We start from the raw sequence: 18,075 nt of genomic DNA, 5'->3' as shown, positions 1-18,075 counted from the left end.
TTTTAAAGTAATGAACAGGGCCAGCGCTGTAATGTAGTGGGTAAAACTGCCACTTGCAGTGCCGGCATCGTATATGGATGCCAGTTCGAGTCCTGACTGCTCCACTTCTGATCCAGCTCTCTGCTGTGGCCTGAGAAAGCAGCAGAAGATGGCCCAGGTGCTTGGTACATGCACCCATGTGGGAGACCCAGAAGCTCCTAGCTCCTGGCTTTGGATCTGCCCAGCTCTGGCTGTTGTGGCCATTTGGGAAGTGAACCAACAGATGGAAGACCTCTCTCCTTCTGCCTCTGCCTCTGCCACTCTGTTACTCTGCCTTTCGGATAAATAAATAAATCTTCAAAGAAAAGTCATGAACATAAATGGTGGTAATAATATATGCTTTATACTTTGCAACTCATTAAGGAGTAATTGAGATATGTATGTGCAGCTACTTTGAACAGTATAAAGTACTATATATATGTGTGTGTGCATGTGTGTGTGTATATATATATATATATATATATATAGAGAGAGAGAGAGAGAGAGAGAGAGAGAGAGAGAGAGAGATCAGTGTAGGAGAGATGAGGATTACAAAGGTAGTTAACTGTTAATATCATTAGCCATTTCCTTTTCTATAGAACCTTTTCTCATTAGCTGATGGATGAGTAGAGAAAGAGAACAGATGGAAAATGCAGTTTTTTACTGTACACTATTATATGCCAGGCACTGTTCTACGTCTTGGAGTTGAGAGATGCATAAAAGTTAACTTTTTAAAAAACTGAGATGATAGATATGTGAGTCTGCTGCTCTGTGGTAGCCATTTTACTCTCTATTTGTATCCTATAACATCATGTTGTAAACCTCACATACAGATAATAAAATAAGTAAGACAAAGTCAGGTAAGCAGAGGTCATATAGTTCAGGTAGACAAATATGAGCAAAGAAGGTATTGTAGAAGATATGTTGCAGGAATCTGAGAATAAACAGCTGTGCCAGGGCATAAAGTCAAGTCTTCTCAATGTAGAAAAGCAGTAAAACAAGCTAGATGGCCCAGACCATGTGAAGAATATTGGTCTTATTCATAAAGGTAATAATGGAAGCTTCTGAACTAATCCAAAGTTAATAAGTTACATGAAGAACACATGAAGAGCATCTCTGGCGTGTTACCCCTCTGCCCACTTTTCTCTACCTATTGATAAGGACATTTACTATCACCTGCAGATATAATCCTGTTCTGTATTTTGAAGAAAAATCCCTAAAAAAACATGGTCCATTGTTTTCTATATTCACATAGAACTTCTTATAGAAATTGAAGAAATCTCAGAAGTAGATAATATGTATTTTAAGGTATTATCAACAAATAAAATATTATATATTATGCTTATATATTATTATATAATAAATATAACAATACAAATATATAATATTAAAATAAGATATTTATAAATCATTATAAATAATATTATAAATGAAATAACATTTTAAGGTATTATACATTTTCAGGATGTGATTTATAACATGATATTTACAATTTTGGGTTCTGGATTTAAGCTACCTGCCTTCAAACAGAACTGTTTGGGGCTCAAACAGTTAGATGCTAAGTGGTCATGAGTTATTCTAATACTTAAATAACATTAACAATTGTGGCTAGTACCAAGAAAATACTGAACAGATGTGAGATACTACTGTTAATATTGCTGCTGTTACTGCTGCTGTATGTAACAGAAGTTTAATGTTTAAACACTTTAGACTCATCCCCATTCTTTGACTCTGTATCTCAAACTCCTGTCATTCCAAAATATAAAGTTAAAACTTTTTATTCTGATCACAGTTTCAATAACAGAGCTCCTAATTTATTCCTTTGACTAAGCTGTCATCCTGTGATTCGGGGTGATTAAAGGTAGAAGAAAGAACATTTTAAAATTGGAGTCAGAAGACCTGTGTTCAGGCAAAAAATATTGTGGTTATAGTTTACCGCACAAACCCCTGGAATCTAAATTACCCACTTCAAGTGTTAAAGAAACTCTAAAGTGGTTTTTATCTTATCTTTGCCTATGATCACATTCCACTTTTACATAGCGATGGGTAGTTTTCTTATACAGTTCTATTCTCATTAGGCTACTTAGATTTCATAAACATATGTCAAATCTGCCTTTAGCTTAGCTGAATGGTAATGCAAATTGCTTTAACTTTACATTAAATATGTGCAGTTCACATCCCTGTCACAAATGATAAGCAGGGCTCAGAGAAATATATTTATGAGTATGTATCAGAAATAGCAGTTGGTTTCCTCCAATGAATAATCTAAGATTTAATAGAAACTGCTCACCCGCATGACATTCGTTTGGCCTCCATAGAATTGTTTTTATTGAATTCTGTTTTGCCTGTTTCAGAAACCCCACTGAAACTCAGATTTGAAACCAGTGAATAAAAACTGATTAAGGGGTCACATAGCGTACTCATTCGCTTTTTATTATAATAAACAAATTAGGTATTAAAAAGTTAAATGTTGTTGGTGAAGCCTCGCTCCTACCTTTGTTTAACATGGCTTTCGTATCAATTTCTTCAGTTTTCTTCTATTACCTAAAATCCCTGTGTTTGTGTTTAGGTATAGTGCTCTCCAGACTAGATGGTACAGAAGACTATCTCCAAGGAAAGAAATGGCTATCCTATGTCTTACACTTTTGAGGAAAGCCATGACTAAGTGTCCTTTAACGATGCAGGTATACATATATACACATATACAAATCTACAGAAATAGTGTTATTTTAGTTTGTTACAAAACATAATTAATTTTCTGATGCATAATACCTGCCTGATTGTCATATATAATTGACAAATACATTTGAGCAAGGTTGAAACCCACTAAAACTTTTCATTTTCCTAAGTTTCGAAAACACATCTAACAAGTATAAATTATTCAAAAAGATATTTTATGAGAATAATATTTAGTGATACTCACTCTAAGCCCAGGAAACCCTGGAGGACCAATGCCACCTACCAGTCCCTATTGTAAAAGAAATGTGCAAAATTTATTAGATATGATTTCCTGCTGTTAAAGGTATGTGCTGAAGATGAATATAGAAACTTCTAGAAAGGAATACATCAAACTTAATCTTCTACTTCAGCTGACTTCTGAAACGTCTATACTCTAATGCATCTTTCTGAGATGTAGAAAACTATGGAGGCAGTTTATGTTCTTCAAAAACTTTCCGTGGCTCCATGCTTTAGGATGCAAGGACTACCACTTAGCTAGGATGTAGAACTCTCAATGCCTCCTGTAGATTTAATAAAGGAAGTAAACTCCACCATAATCAACATTCAAGATAGGCCTTCAAAAATGTCATGGAAAATGCATATTATGATTAAAAATGCACAGATTCAATTTGTTTTACACTAAGATAAACTTACCTTTTAATTTCATTTTCCACTAATTTTTGAAATGACTTGTATGAAAAGACAGGTGGTCAGCCTAAATGGTTAGCATTCTTAGTTTACAACACTGTCTACTCTTTTGAAGCACATTATTTAAATTTTCTAAACTTCATTTATCTCATCTAAAAAACAAAGTTTCACAGGGTGTAAATATCAGAATAAAATTTTCCTATGTATAAAAAGTTTTGAAAATTTTTATAAGGTACTATACAGATATAAGGAATTAGCAACACTTATATTATTTACATAAATATCAGATTTTTAATGATTAATATACATTTTCACCTGATATGTGATTTGTCTTTTGGAACTCATTCTATTATACTCTGTACTCTAAAATATTCCTAATCCACTCTATGCCAGTGTAACATTATTGACATCACACAAAGTACAGTGATAGTCCTACTAATCCTTTTTTTTGCATTTCAAATTCTTAAAACTGATAAACTAAAAATATCTATTTTTCTCTTGCATCTGAACTATTTAAAAGATTCAAAATGTTCTCCAAAAAACATTTCAACTAAAGTTTTAAATACTTTGAGTCCAATTGTAATATACTTCATGATATGTAATTGACAAAACATCAAATATATCTTCACACTAGATAAATATTACTTTTTTTTTTTGTAAACCTTAAATAATGCTTACTTTATCATTCCTGAAATGGGAATTTCCCCAGAATCATTGGAAAGAGAAAATGGTAAATATTATACATCAAATATCATTCAAGTTTTTAATAATTGATTTGAAAATCAATTCCACTTTTACTTATCATTATTTACAACAAGTCAAACCTTGTTTAAATTGACTGAATTAGTTAATGTAGTTAACTTGAAAAAGAAGTACAAAAGAAACTATTTCCTAAAATTGGAACAATTCCCAATTTTGCTACTAGGATTTTGAGGTTCCTTCTAATTTATCTTTAAGATCCTATGAAAAGGATATATAATTGTAATTCTTAGGGATATGCTCTTTGAGGATACAAAGTGAAGCTACAACAATCTATCATTATTCTTTGATAACTTTGATAATGCCATTAAACTGATTTTAGAATGGTAACTCTTTCCCAGTCTGAAACATTGCTAACTGAATAATCCCAAAGTAGAAGGTCTGAGTTCAAAAGAATAAGCACTGAGTGTATAGTTTTACCATGAGGTATGTTAGCATCTTTATGTATAAATATCAGTATTATGATCATATATTTTAATATGTTGCTTAAGCAATCACATTTAACACAGTCAAAATAATTAACATGTGTGATTTATACCATGATGGAGTTTATCCATAACATTTTTGGTTATTTCCTATGTTGAAAAATCACAAATTGGAGTGTGCACTGTGGTTTGGAAACTGTCTTACTAGTGGTTATTCAAAAATATGGTACTGAGGATGGCAAGTACAGTTGTTGTGGAGTACGAATGACATTAAAGTGTAATGCTGGGCTACCACGATGTACTCACAGGACTGCCATCAAGACCAGCAGGGCCTCTCTCTCCAAAGTCACCTGGAAAACCCTGGCACAAAGAAAGAGGAAGAATGTTGTTAAAGCCTTTAAAACATAAGCATTTCATTCTTGCTGTGTTTTCTTATAAAAATATAATAATAGAAGATATTTATTTCCCCTGAATTGTAAAACAGCAAACATTTGTAGTTTCATTTATACTTTAATGGTTTTACATACAATAAATCTATATTTTATCAAAATGATAACACACACGACATAATATATTCTGAAAGCTAAGCTGGAGAAGACAGAAACGTGTTCATTGTTAAATATAAAATCACTAAATGAGAGGGAACATAATCAAGACTTCTTGCTGATTAATACGTTAGCTATCTTTGTCATTATATACTGCTCCTATGCCCATATCAAAGAGAATGAAAGAATTATCATCATACTTATCAGGTGCCAGAGCCTCATACACATTATATATATATATATATATATATATATATATATATATATATATATATATATATATTACACAATATATATGTGTATATATATACACAATATATATATTATAATATTTAATCTTCACAATAGGTACAAATATGAATGCTCACTTTGCATTTGAGGAAATTAAAGCACAAGCAGGTATACTCACTTGCACAGGTCAGACCACTAAAGGTTGACAGGAATGATATTGGAATGGAGGCAGTTGCATTCCAGAGTTCATCTCTTCCTACTATGCTATACTGAATACTTTAACTCATCAAGTTACAACATGTCCAACAAAAAGTCCTTTAAGTGTAATTTTATTGGAGAAAGACATAATATGCATGAACACTGTAAATATAAAATATATTGCCACTGAAAATTAAAGCCTTTCAAATGTCTACTGAGAATTCTGTGCTGTGAAATGATAAAAGATAATGAAGTAAAAGAAACTATCATTATAAAATCTACTGTAAAGTAACTCAGTGTTCAGCTACTCTTATTTTTAACAATGGGACAACACTTTTCTACTGTTGTGCATAATGGAATTAAAATATAAAAATTACAAACTTCATTTCTTAACATAAGCCCCAGCAAGTTCAAAACACTTTGAAAGTAACAGCACCAAGTAAGAGCCCATTTCTAACATACTCAGGGTCTTGAGTATTTAACGGTATCAACGCAATCTTTGTAACATTATCCTTGGGGCCCTGCACCCATGTGGGAGATGAAGCTCCTGGCTCCGGGCTTTGGCCTTGTCCAGCCGTAGCCATTGCAGCCATTTAGGGAGTGAATCAGCAGACGGAAGACCTCTCTCTCTCTTTCTCTCCCTCCCTCCCTCTCTCTCTCTCTCTCAATCTTCCTTTCAAATAAAATAAATCAAAACATTTGCTTATTTGAATGGAAGGACAACAGAGCCATATGTATACACATATGTATTCACAACACACACACACACACACAAACACACACACAGGGTTGGTGGGGAGAGAGACCTTTATTCACTCTTCACCATCCAATACCTACAACATGCAGGGCTAGACCAGCCTGAAGCCAGGAGCCAATAACTCCATCTGGGTCTCTCACATAGGTGGCAGAGACACAAGTTATTGGGCCATGTTCCACTGCCTTCCTAGGCACATTAGCAGGAAACAGGATCCGAAACACAGAAACTGGGACTGGAACCCACCCTCTAATACCCACCACTAGGATACCAGTGTCTAAGGCAGCAGCTTAACCTCCTGTACCACATGGCTGGACCTTTGTCTCTTCCCAATGTGAGTTATCCATGTACATACTGCTGCTTTTTTTGGGATATTGTGCCATAAACTTTTCACAACCATCAAAGATTTCATCATTCTACCATCCATATTTCATCATCACTTGATGTTGGTTCTTGCAATTTTAGCAGAATTCATGTTGTCTGGTAGGACCCTTTACAAACACCTGTCTTATCCTTCTTAGGGCCTCAAACCAGATCTTGTTCTGACATGTTCTAACAAGTTAGTGTGAGTTTATTTTGGTGCCAAAAACCTGAAATCCATGCATAGTTTTTTCATAATATATATTTTCCATGAAGCTTTTGAAGGCCTCTCATATTCTTTCTCTAAAGATTTACCATTATACTTCTCAACTTTAATGTCATTTTTTAAAAGACCAATATATAAAAATATTTACAAGACTTACTTTTTAAAAATTTATTTATTTAAAGACAGAGTTACACAGAAAGAGAGGGACAGACAGGTAGAAAGAAATCTTCCATCAGTTGGTTCACTCCCCAGATATCTGCAATGGCAGGGCTGGGCCAGACCGAAACCAGGAACTAAGAGCTTCTTCCCAGTCCTCCACATAGGTGTAGGGGCCCAAGCATTAGACCAACTTCTGCTGCCTTCTCAGGCACATTAGCAGGATCCAATGGGAAGCAAAGTAGCCAGAACTTGAAGCATTGCTCGTATGGGATACTGGTGTCACAAGCAGTGGCTTAACCCACTGCACCACAACACTGGTCTCAAGACTTATTATAAACATCGCATTGGACGCAACTGGAAACCAGTATGCTTAGTGAAATAAGCCAATCCCAGAAAGGCAAATAGCATGTTTTCTCTGATATGTAGTAGTTAATATAGAATGCAATAAAATTTGTAGGCATGAAACAGACATCTTTTGATATGACTTGTTTTAGCCCTTGTTTATTCTCCTGTGTAACTGTGGTCTTCCTACTACTTACTTGTTGAATATTATGGTTAGTGGTGAATTAAGCCTGTGATAATACAGTGGATCAAAATTATGTCTGTAAAGATTAATGAAAAGAAAAGAATGGAGGGAAGGAGGGAAATTGGGTGAGGGAGGGGGGAGGAAGGGAAGTGTGTTTATCTCCTTAGAACCGCATCTATGAAATACATGAAATCTGTTCTCTTTACATAAATAAAAATAAAAACATAAAAATGTTATAATAGTCACTTTTAAAAACTCATAGAATTACAGAAATTAAAGTATATCATTAGATTCTTATTATCTCTTTATTTGAGTTAGTGTTAAATATGTTTAACAGTTGGCCCAAAATCACTGGTTCCTCAATATAACTGTGAATGGGTTAAGTTTAAAAGACAGTTTAACAATGGGGAGAAAGTATGTTTCTAACACTGAGTTAATTCATACTAGAAGCACAATTTGTTTTATTTTGTCATCAGAGGATAATGTAAAAACCATCTGTGTGGTCAAACATATTGAACACATACACCCCTCAAAGTCAGTTCCAGTTCAAACATGCATTTTGCTTTCATTGTCTTGGAAGTCAAATTCTGTTGTCAAGAAGCTTACAAATCTGCAATACATCTTGTTAGTCAGTATGAGTTAATATTTTATTTGAAATACTTATGATGCAGAGGTAATGGAAAAATAGAGGAAAATATTGTTATAAGGCTGAAATCTTAAAAATGATTGACCTGTCAGATCACAAGTAGGCTTTCCGAAAACCTCAGGGAAATAATCAAGAATGTGTGTGTGGGGGGGGGACACATTGCATGATTAATGTGAAAGGTCCAGAATAAGCGAAACCATAGAGACATAAAATGATTAGTAGTTACTTGGGGCTGGTGATATGGGGGGAGGAACGGAGAGTGATTGCTAATGAGCAGTGGGCTTCTTTTTGGTATAATGAAAATATTCTAAAATTAGACAGTGTTATTATGGCTGCACAACTCTGAATATACTAAAACCCACTGAATTATACACTTAAATGGGTAAATTTTAAAATATGTGAATTTTATTTCAACAAAGTTGTTCTTGAAAGGCAGAGGAATAACCAGTCTGAAAAAGAAGTAGGATTACAGAACAAAATGAAAAATCCTTACAAAGTCACTCAAGATTGCCTACAGGATGTGCCTAGGGAAATTAGTGACTTCTCCCTACCTAAGAGAGGGAAGAGGGCAGAGAAATGAGGAGACAGAACTGTAGACAGTTTTTTACTTCTCACAAAAATTGCACTTTCTATATCTAGCATTAAAAAGTGGAAAATTTGTTAATTCCAATTTCCTGTTCTTCTGGTAGTTCAAAATAATGTGTATTAGATGAGTTTACCCTGATACAATTTATTTAAACTGAGTAATACATGTGTTTAATTTTTAAAAGCTAGAAGAAACAATTTTGAACATTTTCACATTAAGAAATGATGTGTTTGAGGGGATAGATTTACCCAGAATGGACACAATGTATACCTGTATCAAAATATCACATGGTACCCCATAAATATGTCTGATTATTATATATCAGTTAAAATTTTTAATAGTTAAAGAAATTCTATTGTTTTTTTGAATCTTTATCTTTTATTTTATTGTCCATTAAATAATTCTTTTCATTTTATTTTTCTATCCTAGCAATAAATAATTTATTATTTTTTATCCTTCTTACATGTTGATGTTTATTAACAATTTTTGAAATAATTTTATACCAAACCTTCAAATATGTTACAGTCAATGCCACAAAAAGAATTATTATATTTGGCTATATATTGGATAACTAATTCCTGTTAAAGAACATCATGTCAGTGGTTTACATTATCTAATAAATAATTGCTTGGTAGTTGTTTATTCAGTTGTAATTTCAGTTCTAGGAACTATATACCTTTATTTACTGTAAGGGAGGTTCTATATTCTTTTAAACATGAATCTGAAAGCTTATAGTCACATATCTTCATTGCCAAAACTTGAATCTCAGGACTGATTGATAATATAGAACAGTGACAAAATACTTCTCCTTTGATTTTAGAATACAAAAAATAGTGTCTACAGTTTCTTTCTCTACTTGAAAGACTGCTGCAAAAATGAAATACTATATTTCTTTTATATTTGCATTAACTTCATTATTAATTTAAATTAATTTGAATGAACTCCTGTTTTACCAGAAATACCCTCACACTGCCAAAGGACATAGGGCTTATTTTCCAGGATTATCATTCAAGGGAGATAACAAAGCTCCAGAGTTTGCCTTTCCTACCCAACTTGCCAATCTTGTGAGTGGACATCTTCAGCTTCTAATGAGTACACCTGATTTGTATTGTCATTTCTATGCTGTTTCTCTCTCTTACATTTTCATCGCTTTGAACAGATGCAAAATTTTATGATATAAAACATGATATTTCAGGGATTTCATCTGCTTTCCAAGCTGTGAATAATTTTCTTGTTCAGTTACACTGTTAAGTGGGCTGAACAGCATTAAAGGTGATACTAAATGATTTCCCTGTCTTGGTATCTACAGTTCTGTAAAATGCCCTGCCTTTGAATTTTGGTAACACCTATGATTTTCCTCATTGAACCAAGAGCATATTGCAAAGGTGCTGGGAGGTCAGTGCCATGATTAGATGACACTGTTTAACACTGTGCCTTAGTATGCTGAACCTAGAGATTTCCCTTATGGGATTGATGAAGTGTTAAGGTTAGATAATCATTTGGGAGACCTACAAGGGCTTGTGTATTGAATGATTGGTCTCCAAAGTTTTACATTAATGGTCAATGAATTAATATTAATAATCAATATATTAATGGGAGACTTAAGGGTGTGTAGGAGGCAGGTTAAGTTGGAAAACTTTTAGTCATTATGGGTGTGTTTTGGAAGGTAGTTCTGGCAAGTGGCTTGGTTATAAAGGCTGAGTATTGCTTCCTTGTCTTTCTACAATTCTAGAGTCACCATGTGATCCTCATTCCACACACATTCTGCCATCCACAGCCATCATCAGACACCAGTTCAATGGGGCTGTGCAATGTTAGACCACGAACCTGTGAGCTGAAACAAACCTTTTCTTCCTTATATAGCTTTTGTTAAGTCCATTAGATAAAGTTATGAAAAGCTGACTAATACATGAAGCAAGCAGTTCTGCTGGAGACACCCATGTGGCAAAGAACTGCAGATCACCTCTGGAATGGCATCTAGTGCACCAGAATTGAAGGTGGCCCATAGACAAAACCCAGGATCCTCAGTTTTTCAACCTCATGGAAGTAAATTCTTCCTAAATCTAAATGGTCCTGGAAGTGAACTTTTCCCCAAACCTCTAGGTGATAATTCAGTCCTCCAACACCTTGGTGTGCAGCCTTATGATCTGAGCAGAGATCCTAGTTAAGTAGCACCTGGACTACTGACCCATGGACACTGTGAGATAAATGGTTCCCATTTTAAGGTGTTGCAAAAGTAACACAAATAATAAAATTGGTAATCAAATTATCTTTAGAGAATGTATAAAATATTATTTACAAGTTTTACTGCAGCTAATGCTCAGTATAAGTCAACTCACATTGCTTCTAGTATTGAAAAATTTAAGTGTATCATCTCCACAAAGATTTTTCTATCACTGTTTTCTATCAAAAATTATACTTAGCCGGCACTGTGGCTCAATAGGCTAATCCTCCACCTAGCAGCACCGGCACACCGGGTTCTAGTTCCGGTCGGGGTACCGGATTCTGTCCCGGTGGCCCCTCTTCCAGGCCAGCTCTCTGCTATGGCCCGGGAGTGCAGTGGAGGATGGCCCAAGTGCTTGGGCCCTGCACCCCATGGGAGACCAGGAGAAGTACCTGGCTCCTGCCTTCAGATCAGCGCAGTGCGCCGGCCATGGCGGCCATTGGAGGGTGAACCAACGGCAAAAGGAAGACCTTTCTCTCTGTCTCTCTCTCTCACTGTCCACTCTGCCTGTCAAAAAAAGAAAAAAAAAGAAAAGAAAAAAAGAAAAAAATTATACTTAATGAATATCAAATTAAAAATGGACCTTTCTAAATTTACTTTTTCAAACAATTAGCTTAATCTTATTAAATACTTATATTTTAATAATTTTATCATTTTAGCATTTAATGTCTATCTGCAGTTATAAATGTAAAAATTTTATCATGCTCAAAATGTTGTTGTCTCTACCTATATAAATGTAAATTTAAGATTACAAATTGTTCAATACAAAATGTTTCTCAGTTTTCAAGTGCAAATGTTACATACAAATACTGCACTAATTCTACTGCCTCTGAAACTATAAATCAGAGTAAGAGAAGCAAGAAAATAGAAGCTTTGAATTACTAGTAATATTAAATTATGCAAGATTATACAGCACTCATGCTAACATGAAAATTCAGTAATTAATTTATTTCCCATCTTATTTAATTGTTTCTACTGCCTGCTCAAATCCTCACCATAATCTCAAGCAGTTTCTGTTTTCAACGTCAGCAAACTTTCCTTGCATTCAGACATGAAGACATAAGCAAGAGAATGGAGATGAATCTCTCTGAAGCCTAAATAGTATAGAACTGTGGAAGCAAGAATCCATAATAGACTCTAATGTTCTTCACTCCCTGTTACCCATTCTGTTGTGTAATTCCCTTCTTTCTTGAGTCAGGGATGACTTATTTGGTCATTAGAATATAGAAATGGCAGTGTGGAATATCTGAGTCTAGTCATAAAACACTAAGGCTTCCACTTTGCTGTCATGCGCCACTCACTCTGGGAAGCCAAAGTCATGTTTTGAAGACTCTGAAGTAGCTCACTGGAAAGGTTCCATGCTATATAAGCAAAACTCCCCTCACCACCCACCAACAATTAGCATCAACTTGGGTAGCCGGTAAGTCAACCTACAAGCATATCCTCCAGCCCCAGTAAAGACTTCAGATGTCTGCATCCTTCGCCAAAGTATTAACTATAACCTCATGAGCCACTCTCTGATTTTTGCTCCACAGAAACTATGAGAAATAATATGTATTTATTGTATCAAACCACTAACTTGGAAAAATCTATCACTTAGCAATAGACAATTCAGATGTAATAACAAGAGTGGATGTCTAGGATTACAGGACATGCTATGCCAATGCTAAGTGCTGAATCTTGAGTGACGTGACACTTAAGTGTCTTAAATACATTTACTGTATTTGTTTGTGATATGACAAACCCTGTAATGTACAGAGCCCAGGGCAAGTTTCTTTCTTGTCCAGATCTAATGATAGCACTATTATTAAACATGGTAGTCATCAAACTATGACCAAAGAAGTACATTAGATTCATAACCTGAATATACAAGGTTACTTCAAAAAGTTGGTATAAATTAAACTGAAAGATAAGTTTCCTTTGGTGCAGAAAAGCAACTGATGCACAGATCTTTCTATGGACATTCTGAAGACCATTCATACATGTGGTATTAATATTTTAGATTACTCTTAATTATTTGAAAGTATATTTAAATATCTTTAATCATTGGAAAGCTTCCTTACTTAAGGTATCTAGATAAATGATCCTTTTCAACTTTACAAGGAAATAACAAAATAGTGCATAAAAATAATTTGGAAAACATGAGGATCCAAGTAACCATAAAATGACTACAATGACTATATTTATAGAACTTTTAAAAATTAAAAAAAATTAAAAATTCTTCTGGGAATATATTTTGCTCTTTCTAGAATAGTATTTAAAAATAACATTCAATCTAAGTAAAGGTAAAACAAAATAATCATAGAAGGTATATGTACTAAACAGGTATTATTGATAATAACAGAAGTACAACATTTCAAAGACTAAACAAGAAAAGAGATCAGATTAACTTGTATGGGATTAAAAACACTAAAATAAAATCTAGAAGCTACTGCTACCCATTCTTTATATAGATATATGTATGTGTGCATGTATACACACACACACAAACACACACACACACACACACCAAGAAATATTGGTATTTTTAAACCCTTCAAAACTCAAACAAGATCACTGTAGGGAAAGGCTGGAGTATGAAGTATTATGTGATGAAATGATCTCTGGACCCTTTTTTTCACTTCTAAGACCATTTGATTCATACTTCACAGGTAAACCCTGTTCTCATAGTCGAGACTAATTTTAAACTTCAGTGGGGATTTGTAGTTCAAGTTGAATAACAAGGCTGGCTTAGCAATACAGTGAGTCTTAGTTCTTAATCTGAAATTCTTGCCTTTTTCTTAAAGAGTAGTTATCACCTTTTACTCCAGATATGAGAACTGGATTCTTCCTTTTTCTTCTGCTTAAACCAGACTGAGTGCACATCATGTTCTCTTCATAGTAAAGGTTTCACCATATGCCATTTTTACTCAAAGAAAATGCTAAACCCAAGCTTGACCCACCTGTCACAAATACATTCATTCATACTTTTGATTTTGGAAACTTACAACACTGAGTTTCCTTATGTTATCCACACTGGAAACCATTATATAGCTAAGCTTTCATCTCCTGGTGTTGCATCTTTATGGAATCGTGTGCTTTATTCAAACTGTCAGCTTTCATTGAGTGGGTGTCCCTAGTTTTTGTGTCTATATCAACCTTGTAGATTGGGTTAATTCTAACTCCAGAGACCTTCTACATATCTTTTCATACTATACATAGCCAAATATAATTTCTATAGGTTCTGCCCATTAAGTACTATCCAGAAAATATATTTTCCTTGAACGTGGTAGAATTACTTAAACATTAATGACAAATTTTCACAGCATTCAAGCAACATTAGTACCTTCTTTATGAACACATTAACTACAACTTTTTCCTGAGACAAAGAAAACACTGTTGCTAAATCCTTCCCAAAATGTATGCATATGAAACACTACTGTACAATCCATATTTAAGAGTTTCTTGGGCTAAGAACAGAAACTAATAACAAATGTCAAAGAGGATTTTATATTCTGAAATAATTTTAACACTGGAGTTAGAAGCCAAAATATAATTTACTTTGTCTAGAGTCATCTAACCAAAATATAAATGAGAAAAGAGGAGACACTCCTGTCTACGTTAGAAAAGTAAACATATCTGATGTCTGGGTGCCTGAAGGGTGTTGTTTTTGTCCACCATTCTAAGGTCGTGCTAATTTTATCTTCAAAAAAGGAAATTCTGTTCATCTTTGGTCTTTGTCAAACATAAAATACAGTATAACTTGATTACTTATAATTTACTCCTATCAGTTCTGAAAAGACTCCTTGGGTAAAAAGTGATATTTTGACAACAGTTTTCTAGGTCTTGAAAGAAAATCCTGCTTCTGATTTCATGTTTATATTCACTCTTGGAAAGTCAATTCTGACATAATTTTTGTTAGGTCTGAGGATCCATATAAACATGCATGGTCAACTTAGTAACAAGGAATCACTGATTCAATCAAGTCGGGAGCCTGTAAATGCTTTTTGACAGCAAGTACACAATTTCCTGACTGTGACACTAGAGAATGAAGCTTGGAAACTGAAATAAAAAGGAAGCTACTGGGAATTAGATGTGACAAATTAAATCTGAAGTCATCAAAGACATACAAATGCTCTTTCTCTCTCTGCCTTCCCTATTTTTAAAACTAGTGTTCATCTGTTATATTATGAATCACTGGATGGTTTTTTGCCTTGAAAGAATCTGGCTTATATCAGATATGTTCCAAGAAGCTTCTCAAATTAAGACAATAAAGCAAGTAAAATAGAACAGTCATGTTATAGTGTTTAAAAAGAGTCCTGACCAATATAGACTGTCTACAGTTTGTTTTCATCTGGTGTCTCTGGAAAATGAACTTTAGTTGAACTCAAATATCTGGATAGAGAAAAAAAGGTGGATTATTAATGGTCTCTTGGGCTTCCCCACCTTTAAAGGTTAGTTTTACTGAAGGCACTTAGAGCCCCAGGGATGTCTTTTGATATTAATTGGCATTAAAGATTTTGATACAATTATGACATTTAGGGAGTAACAAGAGGGAATGAGGGACAGGTAAGAAAGACCCTACCTGAAAGCAAAGGTAAAATAAATTGGCTAATACGGAACTATGATCACGGGTGGTCTTTAAAAGTCATTGTAGTGACTAAGAAGCACCTTATACTAAGACCTGAAATCAAGAACAGCTTATGAAAAAAGGGAAAAACCTCAAATGTCAACAATTTAAGACCAAGTAATAAGTGAATTTATTAATATAACTATTTTTAATACTCTTTGATCCCAAAACATATCAAATATCAAACAAAAACAGATTTCCTATGTCAAGTCAATGGCACTGATTAAAAAATAAAACCCATTATTTTATAAATATCAACTAAATAGTAAACTCTACATGAACACAATATTTTATCTGCGCAAAAAAGGGTCTTCTAGAAAGTAATACTTAAATAAAAATAGGTAGGATAAGTGCTTAGCTTAGCAGTTTAGATGCTGCATCTTCTATTGGGTTTCATTCTTGACTCCAGCTCTTGACTCAAGCTTCCTTCCAGTGCAGACCCTGGAAGCCAGTGGTGATGCTCAAGTAATTGAGACCCTGCAACCCAAACAGGTGACCTGGACTGTAGTCCTGGCTCCCAGCTTCAGTACTGGCTCAGTCCCAGCTGATGTAAGTATTTGAGGAGTATTCCACCGGATTGGCACCCAATCTCTCTCTTTCTCTCTCTTTCTCCTGCCCCTGCCTCTCAAATATTGTTTTTAAATATGAAAACAGAGATAATTCTTAAAACAAACATTAAATTCAAAATCAATGTAAAGCTAAATAATAAATAATTATTTTAAGCAATGTCCATTTCAACAGCAATCACATATTATTTATACTATATAGGAGAGACACTTCTTATTGTATGCCTGTAATTTCATTTTAAAACAACACAGGGAGTGTTCCAAGATGGTGGAATAGGGAGGGAGCACACCGATGGACCGGGAAGGGAAGGTTCAAAGAGGGGTGAGAATTTGTAGTTTCGGGGAAAGGGAAGCTCTTCCAGAACAGGGGAGACAGGGTGGACCTGCGAGGAGGACGCGGACGCCTGAGGAGCAGGACACCAGCAGGAGTGTGTTCGCACCAGCGCTGGAAGCCGAGGACCGCCCAACCCACAATCAGAGCTGCAGTGGGCAGAGTGCAGCCATTTTGCTTGTTTACATTCGGGCTTAAAGGAGGCTGGCCTCTGCTCTGAAGGAGGAAGCAGCATTGGCAGAGTCCAAAGGTGGTCTGGAGCTACTTGACACTCCTCACGCAGGAGGTGCAGCAAAAGAGAGTGGCTGACCAATGAACCCCAGGCAGAGACACGTAAGGGCGAACATAGGAACAAGGAAACCAGTCCCCCAAGGGGCAGAGATTGGCACCTCAAAGCCCTGACACCAGCCCACTCAAGTTACAATAAATAAATAAATAAATAAGTAAAAAATAAACAAACAAACTCTAGAAGGCAGATCAGCCAGCTTACACTGGATATTGGTACAGACTCACAGCAGCCCATAGCAGAGGGAAATCAACCTGAAAAACCACCCAGACGGAATGCCAAAAGACAAAACAAAAACCCACAATAAGAATATAGAAGAACATAACAGAGGCTGAAGAAGTAGAAGAATTTGAAACTATGCCAGAAAAAGAATTCAAAAAATTAATAATCAGAATACTTAGAAATAATGAGAAACAGTGTTGAGAGCTGAACGAAAAACAAGCCCAGGGATTAGAGATCCTAAAGAGAAGCCAGAATGAAATACTGGAAATGAAAAACTCAATTGACCAAATAAAAAAACACCGTGGAATCCCTCGGAAATCAAACAGATGAAATAGAAGACCGAATATCAGAATTCGAAGACAAACTTCCAGAAATAATACAGTCAGTTCAAACGCAGGAAGAAGAAATTAAAAAATTAAAAAATACGGTCAGAGACCTACAAGATTCAATCAAACGGTGTAATGTACGGATAATAGGAGTCCCTGAGGGTGTGGAAAGAGAGAATGGATTGGAAGGTGTTTTCAATGAAATAATATCAGAAAACTTCAAACAAAGGCAGCTGGATAACAACAGGCAAATTCAACAGATAGCCAGGACTCCAAACAGGGTAGACCAGAAGAGAAATTCACCGTGACACATTGTGGCAACACTCAGCTCAGTGACACACAAAGAACAAATCCTAAAATGTGCCAGAGATAAACAACAAATCACATTCAGGGGTAAGTCAATCAGACTCACCCCAGAATTCTCATCGCAAACACTACAGGCAAGGAGACAATGGCATGATACATTTCAAGTTTTAAAAGACAAACAATGCCAACCTAGAATACTATACCCTGCAAAACTATCATTTATGAATGAAGGAGAAATACAGATCTTCCAAGACAAACAGAAACTGAAAGAATTTGTATCCACGCGTCCAACCCTACAACACTTGCTCAAAGACGTGCTACACACAGAAATACAAAAACAAGAACTTCACTACAAAAAAAAAAGCGAATCTAGAGTCACCTACAAACAAAGTTCAAAATACATAAA

General features: G+C 35.0%; 1 protein-coding gene across 8 annotated transcripts in view; it reads right to left on the bottom strand.

The window, feature by feature from the left end:
- COL24A1 (collagen type XXIV alpha 1 chain) overlaps positions 1-18,075 on the bottom strand; it is a 419,676-nt gene that overhangs the window by 286,505 nt on the left and 115,096 nt on the right. For all 8 annotated transcript variants that reach the window (XM_070078137.1, XM_070078144.1, XM_070078142.1 and 5 more), the window contains exons 14-15: positions 4,875-4,928; positions 2,942-2,986 (exon numbers count right to left, since the gene is read on the bottom strand). In XM_070078137.1, coding sequence (XP_069934238.1) covers positions 2,942-2,986; positions 4,875-4,928 — 99 coding nt within the window. The remainder of the gene's footprint in view (positions 1-2,941; positions 2,987-4,874; positions 4,929-18,075) is intronic.

Source organism: Oryctolagus cuniculus, chromosome 7 (genome assembly GCF_964237555.1).
Source record: "Oryctolagus cuniculus chromosome 7, mOryCun1.1, whole genome shotgun sequence".
Lineage (NCBI taxonomy): Eukaryota > Metazoa > Chordata > Mammalia > Lagomorpha > Leporidae > Oryctolagus > Oryctolagus cuniculus.
Note: the sequence above shows the minus strand (reverse complement) of the source record. Positions and strands in the feature narration are given on the sequence as shown.